General features: G+C 35.9%; 1 protein-coding gene across 6 annotated transcripts in view; it reads left to right on the top strand.

Moving 5' to 3' along the window:
• The window catches only part of EML6 (EMAP like 6), a 128,873-nt gene that overhangs the window by 40,774 nt on the left and 66,882 nt on the right, over nt 1-21,217 (top strand). For all 6 annotated transcript variants that reach the window (XM_035322302.1, XM_035322297.1, XM_035322298.1 and 3 more), the window contains exons 2-7: nt 4,847-5,006; nt 10,308-10,406; nt 12,443-12,511; nt 14,686-14,871; nt 15,768-15,903; nt 19,105-19,306. In XM_035322302.1, the coding sequence (XP_035178193.1) occupies nt 4,847-5,006; nt 10,308-10,406; nt 12,443-12,511; nt 14,686-14,871; nt 15,768-15,903; nt 19,105-19,306 (852 nt within the window). The remainder of the gene's footprint in view (nt 1-4,846; nt 5,007-10,307; nt 10,407-12,442; nt 12,512-14,685; nt 14,872-15,767; nt 15,904-19,104; nt 19,307-21,217) is intronic.

Here is a 21,217-nt window from a genome sequence, read left to right on the forward strand (position 1 = left end):
ACAGGATATAGTGAGCTTCAGGCTTCTGTCTGTTGTCTGATACACCTGTTTCAAGATCTCAATGAGCCTATCAATTTCATATGTATGTATTAAAGATAACAGGAGTAGCTTTCTTTTTGCAGCATCAAGGATCAGTTAGCTAATGCAAGTAAACTGCTGTGAGCCAAAATGCATTTTTACTTTGATTACTTCAGACTTTTGATGTATTTTGGCTTGTAGAATCATAGAAAAGTCTGGTTTGGAAGGGGCCTCCAGAGATCACCCAGTCCAACTTACTTTTGAGAGCACAGCCTTAGACTAGGTTATCCAGGGTCCTGTCAAACTAAGGAGTTATTTCCAGCAAGGAAGATTCTATTACTTCTCTAGGCAACCTACCCCAATGTTTAATTCTTCCTTATATCCAGACAGAATCTTCCACAAAGCGACTTGTGTCTTTTGCTTTATTTCCTCTCACCATCCATCCCCATGAAAACTGTACCTCCAGCTTCTCTGTAACTACATTTGAGGTACTGAAAGAACATCAAATGCATTCTCAACCTCCTCTTTCTGAAGTATCTCTTCCTTAACTGTGTTCGATCAATTCTCTCACTCCCTTTTTGTTCTTCCCAGTCATTATTTGTTTCTAGTGTCTGTAATTCTCTGATTCCTTGACTATGTATTTGATGAGGGAAAAAATGGCTTTATTGGTGGTTTGGGAATAATTTAAATGCAAAAATTACAATTTAATATTCAATATAAAGATGTTGAAGTGGTTTGTTTTCCATAAACTTTTCTACTTCTAATTTTTAAACCTGAGATCTGTATTATAAATCTAAATCTATATAAATAGATTTAATAAATTTATATATAAATATAAATCTATATACTATAAATCTATGTATCTAACTGTTACAGGAAACAAACAAAAATACATTATAGACAAGAAGCAAATACATTCAATCCCTTGAAATTCTAATGCAGGTATAAAAGATAAAGAAAATCTTGGAGCAGGATATTGTTGCAACAGAAATTGTGGAGGTAGGAAGAGTTTACCATCTGGCAAGGCCCTCAGACCAGATGGATCCACTAATGACTTTTGTAAAGCATTTCATCAGACTCTGTTGGAACACATGACTGGCATCTTTAATTATCCTAATTTAACAGGGTTCCAGCCTTGGATGCTAGATTTGTAATCATTGATCTTGGAAGTGAAGGAAAAGAAAATGTTCCCCAAAATCTCTTTTTCCTTATAGATTGTTTTATCAATAAGGTGTAATGTTAAGATACTATGTAAAGTTTATTGGTTCTTCTTAAATTGATTGTTCGGTTAAAAAAATACCTATTATGATGCTTTTATTTTTGCAAACACATCAGAGTGCTTTGGGAATTCAGTTAGATTTACATCCACAAAAGCGTTCAGCTGCTCAGAGGAGCAGACTGCCAGAAAGCTCCTCGCTTTCTTTGCCTTCTCTGGGAGGAGGGGAACATGCACTTCCCAAGCAGTCATCTCGGCCTTGTACCATACATGTGCATCTGCTCCTGTTACTGTTCCCCCAGAGAGAAGGTTGAGATGTGTGGGGAAGTGACTGCCGCCACTAGCCAGTCGTACCAGCGGCAGTAACTGGTACTCTTGCCCTGCCTACGTTCTGCCTTAGCTCTTTGTGTGGGGTGGAAGAACTGCCCATAAAGCAAGACAAAGTCAACTTCCTCTTCACACAAACCTGGAAAGTTGGGAGAATTTTTCATGTGAAATTCGTTCTGTGCACCCTGATTAGGTCCTGTGGGAGGGACTATGCCCTGGTCTGTGAGGGCGCTGCCCGTGCTGCAGTCACTCTGACTTACACTAACGCATCTCAAACAGGTATCTGCAGGCCTATTGCCCGTGGCTTGCAGAAAACTGTCTGGTTGTGTAATAAAGCCTATTCTGTTTCTAGCTCTTATGCCTGTTGGAAAGAAAATGAAATAATTCCTTAATAGTGTTTTTCTATACCATAATTGGCAGTTGTTTAAATACATAATCTGTTCTAATCATATTTTTATCTTGCACTAATTATCATAGTATTTCAGTACTTTCCAGTGGTGCAAATAGTGATGTAGCTTCACTATAAATGGTTTAAATATAAGATAGGATGTTTGCTTAGAAACGTGGAAGAAATGCACCTATCGGTTGGAAACGAAAGAATGAGGTTTATACTCAATTTTAAAAGGTGTAGAAGGGCACAGAACCTGTGCCAGCAGGAAATTTTATGATCTGGATGTCAGAAGAGAAAATAAATTAAACAGTTGCACATACGAGTTTTGTATTTTAATTTACAACAAACGTGGAATTCATATATACAGTTACTCAGTCACCAAGACTTGTTCTTGAAATTAGACTCCATTTCCTTACTCCATAATCCACTGTTCTGTCTGCCAGAAAAGAACGATTGGTTATCTAACAGCCAGACTGAACGTAGGCAGTTGCAGTGCATTGTCAAGGCTGTGAGCGGGAAAGGAATGTCCTTAGCAGTTCCGAAAAATCAGGCTATGTATTTAGGTGCCAAAAGCTGATACTGGGTCCTAACTTTAGATGCGCCATTAGTTGACTTCATGCATCAAAAAGGATAAAGCAAATAACAGATATGTTTGGTACGGACGTATTGAGGTTGTAGGGAATGTGGCGTTGTTCATATCCAGGAACGGAAATACCAGATGTAAGACAGGAAGCTTTAGTATGTGGAAGCCAAACTGTACAAACCAGTGGTAGATGTAATTAAGCTGCATTTCTGTTCTAACAGTGAGATAGATAAGTTCAATTAATCTTTTCCATCTGTTTTTTATTTTTATCATTGAAGAAAAGTAATCTAACTGAATTATAAGTATCAGAACTTAAATATGGTGGAGTCATCCTTTATTCCCCTAGTGAACTAGTTGACACAGTGAAATGTAGAATCCAAGCCTAAGAGAAAAGCAGAAATGGGCAAGTGCAGGAGCAGATAAAACAGTTTTATTGGACATTATGCTATACACGTACTTTTTGCATGAATTGTTCTTTAACATGAAAAATTGAGTACATATGTTTTTGAAACATCCTTAAGATTTTTTTTAAATGAATCTTCTCCATAATTAGTATTATCTGCTACTGGAACAGAAAAAAAAATAGCTGCCCTAAGCCATCTGTTGAATGCCAATTTTTTAATAGAATATCTTTTCGTAATTCCATCTGTAGCTCACATATTCAGACATTGTTCTAATTTGTTTCCTGAATAACAGTGTAAAACTGTCTTTGTATTCCTATTACCTTAGGGAGAGTTTTTTATTATTAACATCCCCAGGCTAGATTTTCAAACTAGATCCTCTGGGCTTTGTCAAAGAGAATATCTTAAGGGTTGAAGGATAGCTTGACAATAGCTCAGAATAATTGCAGAGAATAGTTTCTGGTACTGTGTCACTACTGATAGCCTGCATTACTCTTTCGTTAATGTGGGAGGAAGTTTGCTAAATGGCGGCCTTCTGTCTTTTTGTGTTACAATGAAAATCTGTTGTGTGTGACAAGGAAGATATGTATATTTCTTTTTTTACATGATGTTACTACGTGGTTCCAGAATATTTGACATATAAGCGAAGTGCTCCCAGCTCAAGATGGAAATAAATATTGAAGTTCACAATTAGGCATGGGAGTGAGAAAGATACTGTGGGCTGCCTAGATTTCCATATCTGAAGGAATGTGCATGGAGATGTATTTTGATTCTGCTAATAGAACCGGCATTAGAGCAGCTTGTAGTAACATGTCTGTGTACAAATACTACAGAAAAGAAAAAAGTTGAGAGGCTTGTGTTTAATAAATGTGTAATGTAGAGCTGGTCAAGCAATTGTACTGAACACAAATGGAGTTGATCACTGATGACCAGGAAACAGTTTTTTAAATACTGCCACCTTTCTTGGGCTTAAGTAATAGAAATGATGCTGGACACAAAGGCTTTTGTGCAAAGTGCTATTTCTAGTTGGCTGTTAGAGAAAAATGAAGTGAACTCACAAAGGTACAGTAAACTTGACCTCTCCTTGGGTGGCAGTAATTAAAAGGATATCGTAAAATACGGAATCACAGATTCACAGAATGGACGAGGTTGGAAGGTTATCTGAAGATCACCTAGTCCAAACCCCCTGTGAAGCAGGATCACCTAAAGCACGTTGCGCAGGTTGGCATCCAGGCAGGTTTTGAATATCTCCAGAGAAGGAGTCTCCACAACCTCTCTGGGCAACCTGTTCCAGTGCTCTGTCACCCTCACAGTAAAGAAGTGCCCTCTCATATTCAGCTGGAACTTCCTGTGCTTCAGTTTGTGCCCGTTGCCTCTCAATAGAACAAATATTGTTCTTCAAATACATGAGAAAGTTTATTTTTGTATCCTCTAAGTCCATTTTAAAACTTTTAATTATGAGAGGATTTCTTGCATGTAAATTGTGAAAAATATTATTTATTCAGCTGCTGATCCATATTTCTGAATATTTAAGCTGACGTGTAGAAGTGGAATAAATTTTTGAAAATCACCCACTGACTTCATAAAGCCATGAAAGACTAAGATAAAAACCCATGTAAAAAAAATCTGGTTACCTTTTCCTTAAAATGTGTAGTTAAAACATTATTGCATGATAAATTGTATTCTGCAGTCACCATGTCAATCTCAAACATATTAAGATATAAGTAGATAATGGGATAGACTGAGTTTTGAAGACAGTTGATATGATAATTCAATATATTTATATAATAAATCAAAAGGAGATGTTTTTTGAGAACTAAGAAAAATTAAGTTTCAGTTTAATTTTTGCATTTTATACTGTTTTACTGATTGAGAAAGTGTATTGTAACTTAAATTTTATTCTGTTTCAGCCTTGCAGTTCACCCAGATAAAACTTTAGTAGCTACAGGGCAGGTTGGAAAGGACCCTTACATCTGCATCTGGGATTCCTACCGTGTACAGACTGTTTCTGTTCTTAAGGATGCGCACACACATGGAGTTGCCTGCTTAGCTTTTGATTCAGATGGCCAGGTTTGTATATCTTCCTTCTCTGTGCTTTTAATTTAGTTTGATTTCTGATTCCAGGAGATAAGTATTTTATATGTGTAGGTATCTGCATTGCTGTAGTACTGAAATTCCTATTGTGATTAATTTTTTTTAATGCAAGGACTGCAAATATAGTTCTTTCAAAGACCAAAACCTCAACCTAGAATTCAAGTCAAGTAGTTGCACTGGTTGTTGGACAAATACCGGTGCAAGAAATGGTGCTCCCTGGCTCACAGGTAATAGCTTCACCACGTACTTAGCACCTACTCTTCAAACAGACCAGTTCCTGGCAGTCTTTACAATCCTGCAGCTTTTTTTGGCAGAGGGACTCCAGTAATCTTACTGCTAAGAGCCTCATAGGCTGGGATACACAGTAAATTTAATTGAAAAAGGGGATTAGAACATAGTGTATGGTTTTGTACACTATTATATGATTATATGATATTTTTAGACAATATTAACATGAGTAAATGGTGGGATATTCACAGCTAAGCATACTGAATTTTTCCCTGGAGGAGAGCTAGTAAAAAACATTAAATCTATTTTCCTCCTTCTTGAGTCACAATTTATATAAAAGTGAGAAATACTTCATATTTCCTTCATATTCATAGTTATCTTTAAAATTAACAGTGCAATTTTGTCATTACTGATGTCCAGGTTTCTGGTGTAAGACTGAGGTTGTAGTTTATAATTGGTTGCTGAAATATTTTTAGGAATGCTTAGAAGATTAGCTGATTCCCGGATTCTTGCACAGATCCTCCTTGATTTTTCAATTTGCTTGTATACATCAGAATTAAAACTTAAAAGGGCAGATTTGCCTTAAATGTTTTTCTTAAAATCATGCTGTAGACAGTTAGATGTCTACAGAGGAGCACTTTACTATCATATGCCTAATTACTCTTCCATTGACCACACAGTGGTTTTATTCCTCTTTGGATTATATTTCTTCATTAGAAGTTAGAAGTAAGTTTCTATTTTAAGCCTAGTTTTCAACCATCTTCCTCCATTTTTTTAAAGTAAAGCCATTTCCTCTGAAATCTCACGTGCTGATTCTAATTAAAGAAAAAGGTGTTCCTGGGAAGTGTGGAATAAAAAATGAAGTGAGAAAACCCCCAAATCAACAGAAGAAAATTTCAAATGCTATAATATTTTAAAGATATTGTTTATTCAAAAATTTGTTATAAAAATTTTCCCTTATGTTTTCCGTCCTGAGACAGGTGAGTAAACTTTTTAAAAACCTCTACTTAAACACCTAAAAAGTTAAATAGTTGGCCAGGAGCCCAGTCAGTATAAGTTAAAATTGGAGGCTCTTCTGAAAGTCCTGCTGGGTGCCTACCTATAGTTAAGAACTGAACTTAATGCTGTGTTGACATTGCAAAACAGCGACATCCTTTTTCTGGAAACGCTGGAGAAGTTGCAGTTTATTCTGGAAATGAAAATTTGCATAGAATGCTTTTATATCTGGAGAAAGACCAATGCTGGAAAACATAAATACGGATGATGTACCTTGGCTTTTTGCTGCACTTTCTGGCTTGCAGAACAAGGTGCTGTGCTGAGCCAAAATTAAAGGGCTTTGAGTGAAGTCTTTAAGTATATGAAATTCAGAGCTGCTAGCAGTTCCAGTTTATTTAGTCAGCATAGTCACCTCAGGGAGCTGGCATCTTGTGATTGGCCCAAACAGGTATCATGCACAAAGCTCAAACCTTTCCTTCAAGTGCATGCCTTTTACTCTTTTTTTATTGAATGTCTCGTAGTATCCAAGAAAGATTTGTATTTTAGCCTCAAAATACAAAACAATTCAACTGTAATGTTAAAGTATATATGCAAAAAGTGATGTATTCTTTTCTCTATTGCATCTTTCTAAATAAATACTGACTGAGGACAAGCTCAGATAATTCTGCTTCTCTACCTGGGCTCGATTCCCATAAAATCAACTTGTCTTTCTCCTGCTCTGCTATGCACAAACTCTGGTTCCAAGGGTGAATGCTGTGTTGAGGGCAGTGTGGCTCTAATATGAGTATTTAGCAAAGGTCCCAAAATAGTGACACTGTGCTTATAGTTTAGTCAAACTAATTAGCTCCTGTTTTATGATAAACTCTGGGGTGTTTTCAGGTATTCAAATGAATTAGTTCTGAAATACCACTTCCTGCTGGAATTCAGCTGACACTGCATGCAGACAGCTTAGGTGTCTCTGCAGTGCTTCCCTGGCATAATTAACCACAAACTGAGTAACGAAGAGTGAACAGTATTTGTTGTCTTTTCTAATATACAGAGGAGATAGATAACTGGCTTAAAGATAGCTTATATGCTTCCTTTATTTTATGTACTTTCAATAAGGCTTTGAAATTTAGAGATTAATATAATAAAGTAAATTTCATATTAATGTTATCTGTAATTAATACTGTATTTTGAAAGTACTGATGGGAGCTGAATATCTGGCTGAATAGCTGCTACTTAAAAATAGCTATGTGGGGCTTTTTCTGTATAACCAGGAGATGACATTTGATGGGAGGGAATCTGCACATTGTTCAGATGTTTGATGAAGAGCTGTCAGTTTGTATATAATTAAAAATATATTTTGTTGAACCAGGACCTAATTAGAGTTTGAAAGTGTTAACATCTAGCCTTTACAGAATTACCTACAAAGCTGATGTCTTTTATATAAAAGTATTTCACTAATGCTTCATATTTCAATTTCTGTTCTGAGTTGTTTTATAAAGATCCTTTTGTGTATTTTCTTTAATAATAACAATAAAAAAGAGTCATAGTGCATATATACATTTCAAAATTCAGCATTACATGGCAGTAGGCTTCTTTAGCCAGATCTTCTAAATCTGTGTAGATTTAAAAATAATTGTTTAATTATGTGCATAAGCTACTTGGCAGATACTTTCTTCTATTGATTTTGTGAATTCTCTAATCAGGATGCTGTCAAAGTCCCTCCCCAAAGGAGTATTAAAAGTAAAAGCCTTTCAACCAAAAAGGAAACTCAGCATTTATCATTCTTCTGCCAGCAGGAGACCTTCCTCAGTTAACTGAAGAGGAAAAAATAAGATATAAAATGTTAGTTACTGTCCTCTAGTTGTTTCACTGTCCATCTACCCCACTAGTGGTAATTTCCTGACTGGGAGCTACAGTTCAGGTCTGATGTTAAAATCATGAATCTAAAAGATTCTGCAAGTACTGCCATGGTTTCCATGGTGAAGAGAACAGTGTAAAAAAGGTGAGAAAAAGTTGGAATCAGTAATGGTTCCATGAAAAAATATCTTGTGTTTTGATCAGTACATCCAACCCCTGGGTAGGTGTAGATTACTCAAGAGCAAATAAAACTTGTTTGCTACAATAATCCTCCTTTCAAGTGCCTGTGGTAGACTCTCACAAGGGTGAATTTAACAAGGCCTCAGGTATTTTTCTGTCAGTGAGAGGCATATAAAAAGTAGTCTGGACTTGGAGAAACTCAGAGGAAAATATACATGTGTTTTTTTCATTTATACTATATTGCTTAGTACACTTGCTGGTAAGAATTGCTTGGGTCATGCATTACTCACTAGGCAGAGTTCAGCTGTTATATTAGATTGTAATGTATGTTAAGTCAATTACCAAGCAACCAAATGTAAAAAGGATTTATTTGATTGCTCTAAAATACAGGAAGTGTAACTATTAAGGAGGCAGTGCAGGGTGCATGTGTATCTACTGCCTTTAAACTAGAGTTTTTTGGAAGTGGCCAACTTAAGGAAGATGTACACTATGTTTTTACACTTTAAAATAACATGAAAAGGTACAGAGTATCTCGTCTATAATTTATTTTGCTACTGAACAATAACTGGAGCCTTCTGTTTCTTTACAAATAATGATTTCTCTCAGTTCTATAGTGGTTGGTAGCCTTAGAGCAATTAGTATTGTGGTGTTTTTTTTTTGTTTTTTGTTTTTTTTTTCTCTAATATAATGTTTTAAAGGAATCTTTGGTAATTGCACTTGTTTTCTTTTAACACTGCTTTTGTATTAACTCAGAAATCTCTAGACTTTAACCAATTTGCCTATTGAAAATCTGAGTAAAAAATAGTGGACATTTAATGGAAGGAAACTTACAGGACAGAGATTCAGTTTGCAAGTTATCTTCTTAAAGCAAATCTTTAAGGAGAAGATCTGGTTCACGTCATATCTGAAACATATGCCCATTTGGATCAGATGATTCATCTGTTCATCTTCGAGGCCAAAATAAGGTTTCATTTATTGCATGTTCTTGAAGTGCAGGCTTTCCTATAACAGAGCAGAATGCTTAGGAGCTTTAGTTGGACTCTTAAATTTTTATGGTAAGGCATTTGTGGATGGGACAATGAGAAGAGTAAGGGACAGGCTGTATTGATGCAACAGATGTGACTTTTTAAAAAGTGTTACTGAACTAGGAGATTGAGAGACTCTTTTCATGGGAAACACAGACACTTCCCACAGTGCAAGTTACTCGTGTTTAACCATTACATATCCCTATGCAGCATATGTCAGTTGGCATCATATCCAGTATGTACAGTTGCAGTACGTTTGGGACTAATTTAGTTTTCACATCACAATGTGTCTTCACAGATCACAGCAGTCTCTGTTCCCATCAGTTATGGAATCATAGACTGATAGAATTGTTTGGATTGGAAGGGACCTTAAAAATCATCTGATTCCAACTCTGCTCCGTGGGCAGGGACACCTCCCACTAGACCAGGTTGCTCAAAGCCCCATCCAACCTGGCCTTGAACACTTCCAGAGATGTCAAAGATCTCCCGCCTAATAGGAAACTCTGCTGGAAATCACGTGAAGTTGGGCATAATGAGCACAATCACTGGAAGGTTATATGATAAACTAAGTTAGGTGGTTGTTAAAAGTATATCCAATTCAGATTCTAAACCTCAACAAAACAAGTATAATGAAGAGAAGTGTACTTGGGAATAGTGAGAGCTTGTATTTCCATAATTCACTTTTATTATCAGGTTAACAGATCAAAATGATAGAGTGTTGCTCACCTCAAATGAGTACTTCAGTTCTTTCATGATAAGAATTTTATTTGAGCCACTGGTAACATGAAATTAATTACCTGACTCTAGACAAGATTAGACATTTCAGTGCTTTCTCCAGTGAGCAAGTGGTTAACAAGAATATCTTGATGGTGCCTTTAGCACTATAGTTCAAACACAAGGCAAATGGGAAGATACATTTGTACACACTATAACCTGAAGTACAGTAAACTGATTTTTGAGTTGATTCTCTCTTAACTAGATTATTATTATTGTTTTTCCTTAGCGTTTAGCTTCAGTGGGTCTGGATGCCAAAAATACCGTGTGTATTTGGGACTGGAAGAGAGGAAAACTACTGGCAACAGCTACAGGCCATTCAGACAGGGTAATTGTATAAAAGGTTTATTGAATTTTGTCTGGGAGTTACAAAAGTGTTTTAAATTTATTTATTTATTCATTTGTTTCTATCAGGTCAATGCAAAGGTAATTCTGTACATTCTACCAGCTTTTAAAATACCAAATAAGATATTTATTTCTTCTCATTATGCCAAACAAAGCACAGTGTTAGTGAAAGAGGCACATGATGGATTCTTGAGCTGGCTGTCTAGCAAGCCTAGGGAGGAAATACTTCGCAATTACACACTGATTAGGATGATTTATAGCCCTTTATATGAGATGTGAAATGCTAGCTCAGTGGACAAGGGTAATATTCTTTCATTATACATTAAAAATATACATTAAAAATACATTAAAAATGTATTTTAATGTATTAAAAATACATTAAAATACATTAAAAAGACATTAATCTTTCCCTCAGGATAAAATTATTTCCCTTTTATTTTTGCTTAAGATAGTTACCTATAGGTGAACTATATTAGGATAAATATTCCTTTTCTAGCTATTAACTTCAAGTAAGGGGTCATAATAATCTCAGTAAATAGGAGAACTGAGCAGGTCTGAGTCTAGATTATTATTCAGGATTACAGAATGTTTAAACAAGGTTAGCATATGCAAAATAACTCCCAACCATATATAAGCACAAACATGTATATGGTAAAATAAGTTCTGGACATATTCTGGAAACTTTTTTCTTAAGGAAAATCTAACAAGTTAGAATGTTACAATATTGAAATACTAGAATATTTTACTACATGTGAAGGAGTATTTATATATGATAGAATATATGCAAGCAGAGCAGCATACTAAACCCTTCCTTACAGTACACGTGTACATATAAAGTTCTTTCAGAACTGATTTGCTTCCCAGTTAGGTCAGTGGAAGTTTTGCTACCACCTTGTGCTACTAACTACAGTAGGCACAAGATCCAGTTCTGAATTAGCAGAAGACTCCAGGACAGGCAAAAAGTACTAAAATCTTAGTTTCTGTAGACTTTCACAACCAGAAAAGGGAGATTTTTCATTGAAGAGGGAGTGGAAAAGAATGCACATCTTATTAGGCCACAAATTATAATGACTGAGTCTGCCAGAGTCATATAGCATTTCTGAAAACAAAATATCTTGCTTGTATAACAAAACATAAACTACCATAAGTCATGATTTTTATAAAGAAGATAAATATTTTGTAGGTAGGCAGCACTAGAAGGCTGTTTGAAATTCTCAGATGATTTATAAGTAACAGCTGAAGAGCTGGAATTAGCAAAAAGTCCCGTTGTGTTTCTCTACAGACATGTATTTCCAACAGTAACTAGTGATTGTGGTAACCTCATTGGTTCTCATCTCAGACACTGAAAAGCTGAATGCCACAGATGTCAAGTCTATAAATGACATGCTGTTGAAAATTTGAGCAGAAATATAAACTTATTTCCAAATTTTAAATGGTATTTTTCATTTGGCATAATCCCATAGTCATACAATACCCTGTAAATTTGTTCTGATAAGCTATACAAGATCTGATGCTATTTTTTTTGATGTATGTTGTTATAAATGCAACATTAATCAAAATGAATAATGCAGTTTTATCTCTATAGATTAGTTAGATGAATTATACCTCATTTTGTCACTGGGGTCTTTCTGTAATCAGGTTAAGCTGCATATCGTACCTCACATTAAAATAATGAACAAAGACAAACGTACCAGTCTTTCATCCCTAAACTTGAGGAACATTTGCTCACAACATGACTCCCATCTTATTTGATAAATATGTTTATTCAAGAATATCTTGGAGCTGGAATAGATTACTGGTGTGAAGGCAGAAATGAGGTGTGTTGACAGAACTGGGTGAGAAGGCCTTATTTGACTTAATCATTGTTTACAAGGAGTTCCAGATTTACCTATATGTTGTGCTTTCATTTTTAGTCATAGATAGCAGTAGATATAATGCCTAAAAATTGGTAAAAGCAAAATGAGCCTAGATGCAATTACCGTATCATTCAAAACATCAGCTTTCTATGTTTCTTAACAGATATTCGATATTTCCTGGGATCAATATCAACCGAATAGAATTGTCAGCTGTGGAGTAAAACACATAAAGGTAATAGCTTTTGTGTTCTGTTTTGTTTGTTTGTTTGTTTTTAAAAGTAAATTACAGTTGTGAAAGAAGGGCTTAGATATAAGAGGTATTCTATTTTTATTTTTTTAAAATCTGTGAACACTTTGTCAAAACTTCGTTTGATGCCAGTTTAGGCATTCAGTAGTGACTTGAAGTGCAACTTAACAAGCAAAGTGGGAAGATCATTTGGTGTAATTTTCGTTATCTACTTCTAATTTTGTGGTTTTCTGCCTTCTTTCTGCCTCTGAAACTCTTCAGTGATTTCTCTTGACCAGTGTCACAAGTGGTCACTGGACAGGTATAGGATGAATTAAATCAGACGTATGAATTGAATGAACTTCTCTTTGGCCTATCATGCTATCAGCAATTGTGGGAACACTGCAGGGAAGGTATGCAATACTTGCAGAGGTGAACAGATGGAAGCACATGGATCCCACTAGTTGCTCCCTCTAATTCTCCTTGTCTGGAATTGACTTAAATATGAACCTAGATATATAGCTTAAGTTTAGGATAAAACTTCTTGCATCTATAAAAAACTTAGAGAAAATTCCTTGTTTGCTCATACTCCCTGAAGGTTTCCCTTTTCTTCCTGCCTCATCAAAAGCATTCCTGACAGCGGGCAATTATTTCACATGGCTGAGGTGGGAAGAGCTTTAACTAGGTTAGAAACCAGTTAATATCTCTAGTTCTGGTTACTGAGAAGCTTGTACCCATTAAACCACCACTGCTTTCAAACGGCGGGTGGTTTTGGCAGAAGTGATACCATCTGTTGTATTCTGCAAGCTGTCTTCCAAAACCTGTCTTTGTTTGGCACCTGTGTTGTGTTCAAAATGGCCATAATTGCCCTGAACAGGCATAATACCAGCAAAGTCAATACATACAGAGTCATGCCAAAAAAAAAAAAGAGGGGGGCGGGGGGAGTTGGAATACTTTATGATTATATGTGCAGCTTCAGTGATACTCAGGCAACAGCCTATGTAGTTGTCATTCATTACAAGCCTATGGAAAGATGATAATTAACTTACTAAGAAGGAAAAAAACAGCTCTGAAGTTATTGTATCACTTTGAGAATAGGGACTAATACATGGGAATAGACCCATTTATTCCTTTAGCATTTCAGTTCCATTGGTTCGTTTGGCTGAGCAGAAGTTCAAAGTGGTGGTAAAGCCTAGGAGCTAAGGCATGTCAGATTGAGCTCAGGATCCACCCTCCACCCACTTTCTAACGCTACTACCTTCTCTGTTGCCTTTCTAGAGCTAACCAGAAGTGAGGAGAGCATATGTTTTTCTCACAGTATGAAAGCCCTAGGGGAAATATTCCCACTGCCTGCTTGTAAATTGCCTTATGGAAAAATTCATTATCAATAGAGAAGGGTCTGAAATAAAAAACCTTGATACAAGGATCTTCTGGGATTCAGCTTTCTAGGAAATGTATAGGAGCAAGTACAAAGACAAAGACCTAAAAATTGGTTTTATAGTCACAAAAAAGATGTAGGCATATGAAGTGAGATAGACATTATGCACGTAGGTGAGACACTTCAATATTCCTGTTCAGTCTCTCAGAGTATCTCTTTATTGTGAAATGGACCACAGAGCATAAATGCCTAAACTAGTAAAGACCTGAGCTGACAAGACCATTCAGGACTGTGTTATAACCCCCCCACGCTTACTGCTCTGTTCCTGCGTGTGTTCAGAACCTCATAGTGCTGCCTTATCTAGGATGCCTAGGGAATTTCAGTACTTCTCTTACACATCTAAGTGAGATCCTCTTTGCTCTTCCTTTACTGGGAAGCCTGATCCTTAGGGATGTTTCTGGATTTTGAAAGTGTGCTTTCACATTCATAGATTTCACCCAGCAGAACATGATAAAAATTAGTGAGATAATGAGAAGAGGTAGTAGTGTAGTAATAATGAAGCAGAATGGTCCCTCACTTTCACAAGCAGCTTGATCAGTTTGTTTTCTTCTTAGACTTACATTGCATTTTCCTCAGGGTTTCCTGGTCTTGGTAAACAGGCAATCTGGGAAGTAATGGGTAGTCTCATAGAACTACAGGAGTCATTTAAGTGTCTGTAAGGATGTACAGCTGTGAGATTCTGCACGTTAATATGAAAAAAAAATCTGCGCTAATTTTTCCTAATAAGCCATTTACATTTCAGTTTTGGACACTGTGTGGAAATGCACTGACAGCAAAAAGAGGAATATTTGGTAAAACAGGGGATCTGCAAACTATCCTTTGTTTAGCATGTGCAAAAGAAGATATCACGTACTCTGGTGCTTTAAATGGAGACATCTATGTTTGGAAAGGGCTAAACTTGGTTCGCACGATTCAAGGAGCGCATAGCGTAAGTTGTTTGCTTTAACATCAATTTCTGAAATTACCTGTTCATTGACTTGAAAGCTTCATGAAGGCTTATCTTCAAAGATCTTCTGTTTCAGACCAGAAGAATGTTTAAGACAATTCATCAGTTAAGAACTTATCTGTAATTTTTGTGCTTTGTTTACATATTGTCAGCAGGTGCTAGCTGCAGAACTTACATTTTTAGCATTGATTTAACCAAGCAGACGAAAGTAAAGTTTCTAAGTCTAAAGTTTCTAAAGTATCATTATTACTAATCCTAAAGTTTCTAAATCTAAAGTTTCACAGATTGAGTAGCTTCAGGTATGACCAGTTTACATAAAAATACTTGGTAAGTAAATAGTCTTATTTTAAATATAATTTTACCAATAAAATTCCAAACATTCAAGACTGATTCTTCATAAAAGCTTTGACTGGGAGTAAACCTGAGAATGAATTGACAATCTTTCAGTTCCTGTCAGATTCCAAATGACGTCTGAACTGAATTCATGAAAGAATGTCTCAGTCATCTCTGCACCTGTAAGAATATTTGTATCGCTTGTTTGCTTGTTTTGTTTATTCAGAATAACTAGTTATTTTAAGTGTTCCATGTTATTCATTTAATAATTCCCATCATAATATTAACTAAGCCAAATTTAAAGTTCTACAAGTGGTCTATATCACTATTATCTGTATGCAAATTTCTACATAAATCACTGTGAATGAGAGCACTTGAAATAAAAGTGTCCCCTTGTGTTTGCTGGTTTGCTTTATGTGGATGGGACAACATTTTGCTGCCTAGAAGTTCCTAGCCTTTAACGAGAATCTATTCAAAAACATTTGCTTCATGTGTTTAAATTGACCGTAAAGAACTTTGAAACTTGTTATACTATTGGTTAACAGGCTGGAATTTTTAGTATGTATGCTTGTGAGGAAGGTTTTGCGACTGGAGGGAGAGATGGTTGCATTCGGTTATGGGACACTGATTTCAAACCAATTACTAAAATTGATCTCAGGGAAACTGAACAAGGATACAAAGGTAAGGAGATACTACTTTTTTTTCCCCCACATCTAGTTAATGGGTTATGACACAATTTAATTTCAAGCATAAATGTCTCTGCATACTGCTGATTTTTTTGCTTAATGACTGTATTTACTTTTAAGATCTGTATTCCTTTTTTATTCTGTCAGTGATGTAGCCTGAAGTGTTCCGTATTTCATCATATAAGTAGAAGGATGCTTATTGTTGCTTCTCCCAATGATGGAAATATGAGAAAACAAATAAAAACTGATTAATCAGACAGCTGAATTAAGTTAGATAAATTTTAATTTATTAATTGTAATTCATTTAACTGAGATTTTTGGAACTTAACAGATGCTGAGCATGTAAGCACACCATTTAGGTTCATTTAGAATGGTAGCATTTGGTATATTTAGTGGAGAGGTTACTATTAAATTCTTGACCATCATGTTTGTTGAAACTAATCATGCTTCCTACGAGTCATCTCTTTATTTTGTGATTAGGATTTTAAGAGTACTTACAATCTTAATAAGTTACAATGCATGCTTTATCAAGAACTTGTTCTTTTGGGAATTCTACACATCCATTTGGATTGAGAACAGCAGTCTGTCTGCTCGCCTCAAGTAGGCTTTACATAGTTTTGGCAGCCAGCTTTGTAATGGTTTATTTCCTCTGCTTCTTAGCTTTTCCAACAATCTTCATGTTATAATTACCATCAGAATAGTCAGGAGGCAGCTAAGGAGGATAACATTTTCTTTCTCAGTTATGTATGTTTTGGCCTATGATCTAGTAAAAAGCTTATTACATTTATTTTTTCAATTTACTTAAATCAGATTGGCTGATGATTCTAATTATTGTAAAATCCATAAATTTGCTATATCTAGGCTAATCCAACAAGCAAACTGCCAGCAGCCTTGGATGAACACTGCTCTGCCAATTTGCCTACGTGAAGTGTAAACTTGCAAAATTTGTCTTTTAAAAAATGTGTCAAGAACACCCAGCCAGTAGTCCATTTGCTGCATAATTCTGGCTTTATGTAGGTTTTTGCAGGCAGAACTATAATGTTTAATATTAATTCCCAGAAAACATTTGCTGCACTTTATTATAATTTACATTAGTTTTAATCAACTTAGAAATACCTTATAAAAATTGTGGAGAAATAAGCCTGCCTGCACTGTGAGTTAGGAAGATCATTCGGGCTAATAGCACTCTTGCAGGCTCTCTGTTCCTAATAAAAGTCAGAATAACTTATATGAAGGGCTACACAAAGAAAGCAGTGCTGACACACAAAATGTGCATAGTCATCCTCCTTTGCTCCTTATGAAGTGATGCTGGGCATGAATGTTACTGCACACGTTCGTGAAACCAGAGTAGAAGCAAGCTTTTGCTCTTACTGCTACCTGGGATGTGTCCACACTTAGGTCATGACAGACTTTAGCTGACTTCAGTTACTTTTAGTTGACTACAGTTAACAAAATTTATATGGAAAATTTTAACTACAAAATAATAACTTACATTACAGAACTGTAATTATTCGTAAAGGTCATCGTCTGTCTGCAGAAAGCACCTAGCTATGCCTAAAAAGGGATTTGGGACTTCATTAAGTTCAATCAAGAAAGGGTTTAGTGAGGGAAAATTCCCATTAGACGTGCTGTTTGGTGATTCTAACTTGATGCCTTTATTTCTGCTATCTGCTAAATGTTAAAAGAAACAGAATTCTTAGATGGGAGTAGCTAAGCAGAACCAGACATCATAACAGCAGTTGTACGTCTGAGTGACAGTCAATAAAGAATTTTGCTGTCTTATTGCATGGTAAAAGTAGTAAAAATAATAATTTCTAGAAAGTGAATTGTGTTGCTAGTGTATATTTTATGTAAATAATACATTAAAAAAAAATATATTAACTGATTTCTAACAACTGAAACGTTGTCCAAGGCTTGTCTTGAAAGCGCTTAAAGGTTTTCTGTTTTTCTGTCAAAACATTGTCTGCATTAATGGCAAGAAACTGACTTAAGCAAGTCTGCAAAATTTTACCAGAGCTTTATCAAAGATGGTGTGGTCATAAGCATTATCATTTAGACTATCTGTGAAGCGTTGTATGACTGCTGTATCACTACAACTATACTCAAAAAAAAAAAAAAAAAAGGACGCTGGGGATGACTGCTGGTCATAAAATCCTAAAATCCAAGCATGCGCTTATATCCCTGTCACCTTGTTCTTGTTCTGGGCTTTCTTCTCTCCTGTGTTCTTTCAGTGTGCCTGCTGTTGAAACTGAAGCTGTGCCTTAGTACTTTTCTGCTGTGTCTGTCCAGTATATCATCCACTAGTTTAAGCATATAGGTAACTGGAAGCAATGGCGGTTGCTTTAGTTGCTTACCTGTGACCTTCTGTTCCTCCATTTCAATTACATTTTTTTCCAAAGCATTTCACAAAGAATTTTACATCAGCGTTCAAACTTAAAACTCCTTTCTAGGGTAGCAGGAATATTTTATTTTTGGCATATACTCACTCATTGGTCATCCTGAACAGGGGAGAACAAATGCTTTTAAAATAAGATGCATCACCAGTAGAAATCAGATCATAGTCTTGCCATTTATATTTAAATACACATGTATATTAGTAAAAATTCTTACAGTGTGTAATCTTTCCTCATGTGCAGCACATCACAGAAAAAATTACCTTTCCCACATTAAAAGTTGTCATTAATAGTCTAAATCTTAACAATACCAATTTTCTCCTTAACATCTGAGCTTCATTGCGTGTATGGCCTTTAGTGTTTATAAAGAAAACTCGAGTCAAAAATTCCGTAGAAATTTAGCTGGGTCACAGAATGAAACTGTTAAAATTAGAAGGTACTGGAACTGGACAAGACAATAAATGAAGATTAATTGAAAATTTACATCTTTAAATCATATCAAATTATTTTTTTTAAAAAAAGCAAATTCCCTAGGTGTAAGCAAAGCAGAAAAGCTTAATCCCTTGACAAACTGGCAGCAGGAATATTAGAGGCAGCATTTTCCCAGGATTGAACTTTGTCTTTTTCTGTCAAACAGAGATAAGTTAACAGAACTGTTTTGAGATTTAATCAACTGTGATATAAGACATAGTTTCAAAACATGATGTTTGTTATAAATTAATTCTTAATCTCTTAGTGATTTTCAGTGTACTATCACTTTGTCTTGTCATTGCCATTAATCTATCATTTTTTTGTCCCGTCAGGTTTGTCCATCCGAAGTGTCTGTTGGAAAGCAGACAGACTTCTAGCAGGGACACAGGACAGTGAAATATTTGAGGTGTTAGTAAGAGAGAGAGATAAACCCATGCTGATTATGCAGGGACATTGTGAGGGAGAGCTCTGGGCCTTGGCAGTCCATCCAAAGAAGCCGTTAGCAGTCACAGGCAGTGATGATCGATCTGTACGGTAAGGCTACATCTTTCTTTCTTTTTTTTTTTTTTTTTAATATGTTTAATCAGGTACACATTGTTTTTAACCAGTATCAGTTTGACATATTTGTAAATTACTTATTTTTTGGCCTCATGTTAAGACCCTATTAAGACAACATTTTTCTCCATGTTTTTCTTAGCAACTTCTTCTCTTCAGCCTCTTTATTCTTCTCTATTTGGGCTCCACACATCATGTAAAAGTAATCAGAATTTGTGTTCAAATACTTAGGTTTAACACGTGCTGGAGTACTTTTCTTTCAGTGCTCATTATTGTTCTGAACAGCAGGTTTAAGTATCTAAATACAACAGCCATCTCATACTTCTCATTAGGTAGTACCATGTGATAAACCTAAAGCCTAAATAACTGACTGAATTTTTGCACAGCAGGTGTCTGACTCAGCCATTTTAGGACATTTAATGTAAACCCAATTAAATTAAAATCTCAGAGAATGAGGTTAATGAAAATGCACTGGTTTACCCTAATGAAAAAGGTCTTTCAGATGTTTCTTTTCCTCTCCCCGTTAAAATTTGACCAATTGAGAAGCTGATGAAAAAAAAAAATAATATATTTTTTATGCTTGGTAAGATATTACAGTAACGTTTGGATTAATGTTTGGAGTTAAGCTAAGATGCTTGCTGTACTGAATGCAAGTTCCATACCCACACAGCTGTTGTATGTTGTCTCAACTGGACATGGACAATGCCCATTGTGAATAATTACTTAAATGGGATTAAAGAGATTCAGCAAAAGTTTTTCTCAGCCTTCTTTTTCATGACTGGGAAAGGTACACATGGGGACGGGAGAGACTTCTGGGAATCCTGGCTTTGTTATAGCAGTTTCCTGAGTCTTTTCCTCAAATGGTGTTCTCTGTTGCCCTCTGTATGCAGAGTGCATAGAGTGGGGTTCGTGACAGCTTGGTTTCCTAAGCTCTGGTTTTCCTACTGTCCTGGGGTTCCTACTGCGAGGTTTCTCTTGACCCTCCTGTCTTAATTTCTAACACCTCTGTCAGAGTTCCACTTTTTCCTTTTCCTTTCTCCCTTTTTACTTCTACTGGTTTTCTACTCCTGCCATTCCTCATCTCTTTCAAACCATAATTAAACCCTCAAATATGAAACTAACAAAATTAGTCCAATTAGTCTCTACAGTCATGTAATCTCCATGTTTCCTATATATTAGTAGTATTTCTTTCAGTTCATAAAAATGCAGGGATGGTCTCTTCTGCCCCCCCCCCCAACCCCCCCCCAAGTTTTACAGGCAGGCACAAATTCGTACTGCCTTCGTTCTAGTGGGATGCAAGCACATTCTGAAACAAGAGCTGCAATGCTGCGACTAGCATAGTACTGGCCTGAAGCTAATAAACTATGCCAACTAAGACTCTGGTATAACGTGGTAATACCGTTCTGGTTTGGAGCTGGATAACGTCCTGCTGACTCAGTGTGCATGGAACAAACTTGTGCCCATCTACGAAAGCAAGTTCTTTGAGCACATAAAGCCTTATTTAGCTGTGCTCTTATGTTTATTATTGTTCTAGTTCTTATTGTATTACTGATGCCTTTGAACATTGCCATTCTATAAAATGTGCATTTATTAACATTAATGTTTTGCTGTGTTCCAACATACACTCATTTAGCTGGTTAGGCACTAGGGAATGTGGGATTTGAATTCTAGTTCAGTGCTATTTTTTTTATATGCAAATGCTTCACGTGAGGAATTCCACAGAAATATATAAATGCTTGTTCGTTTTCAGTAACATGAAATGTGCACGAAAGGATTTTCCTATATTGTTTTTTCATTAATGTTTTTGGGCTGCAGGCTTAGGCCGATTGTGTGGTCTTAGCAACAAATGCAAGGAAATGGATTAATAGTTTTGAAACTGAAAGATAATTC

This window comes from Oxyura jamaicensis, chromosome 3 (assembly GCF_011077185.1).
Source record: "Oxyura jamaicensis isolate SHBP4307 breed ruddy duck chromosome 3, BPBGC_Ojam_1.0, whole genome shotgun sequence".
Lineage (NCBI taxonomy): Eukaryota > Metazoa > Chordata > Aves > Anseriformes > Anatidae > Oxyura > Oxyura jamaicensis.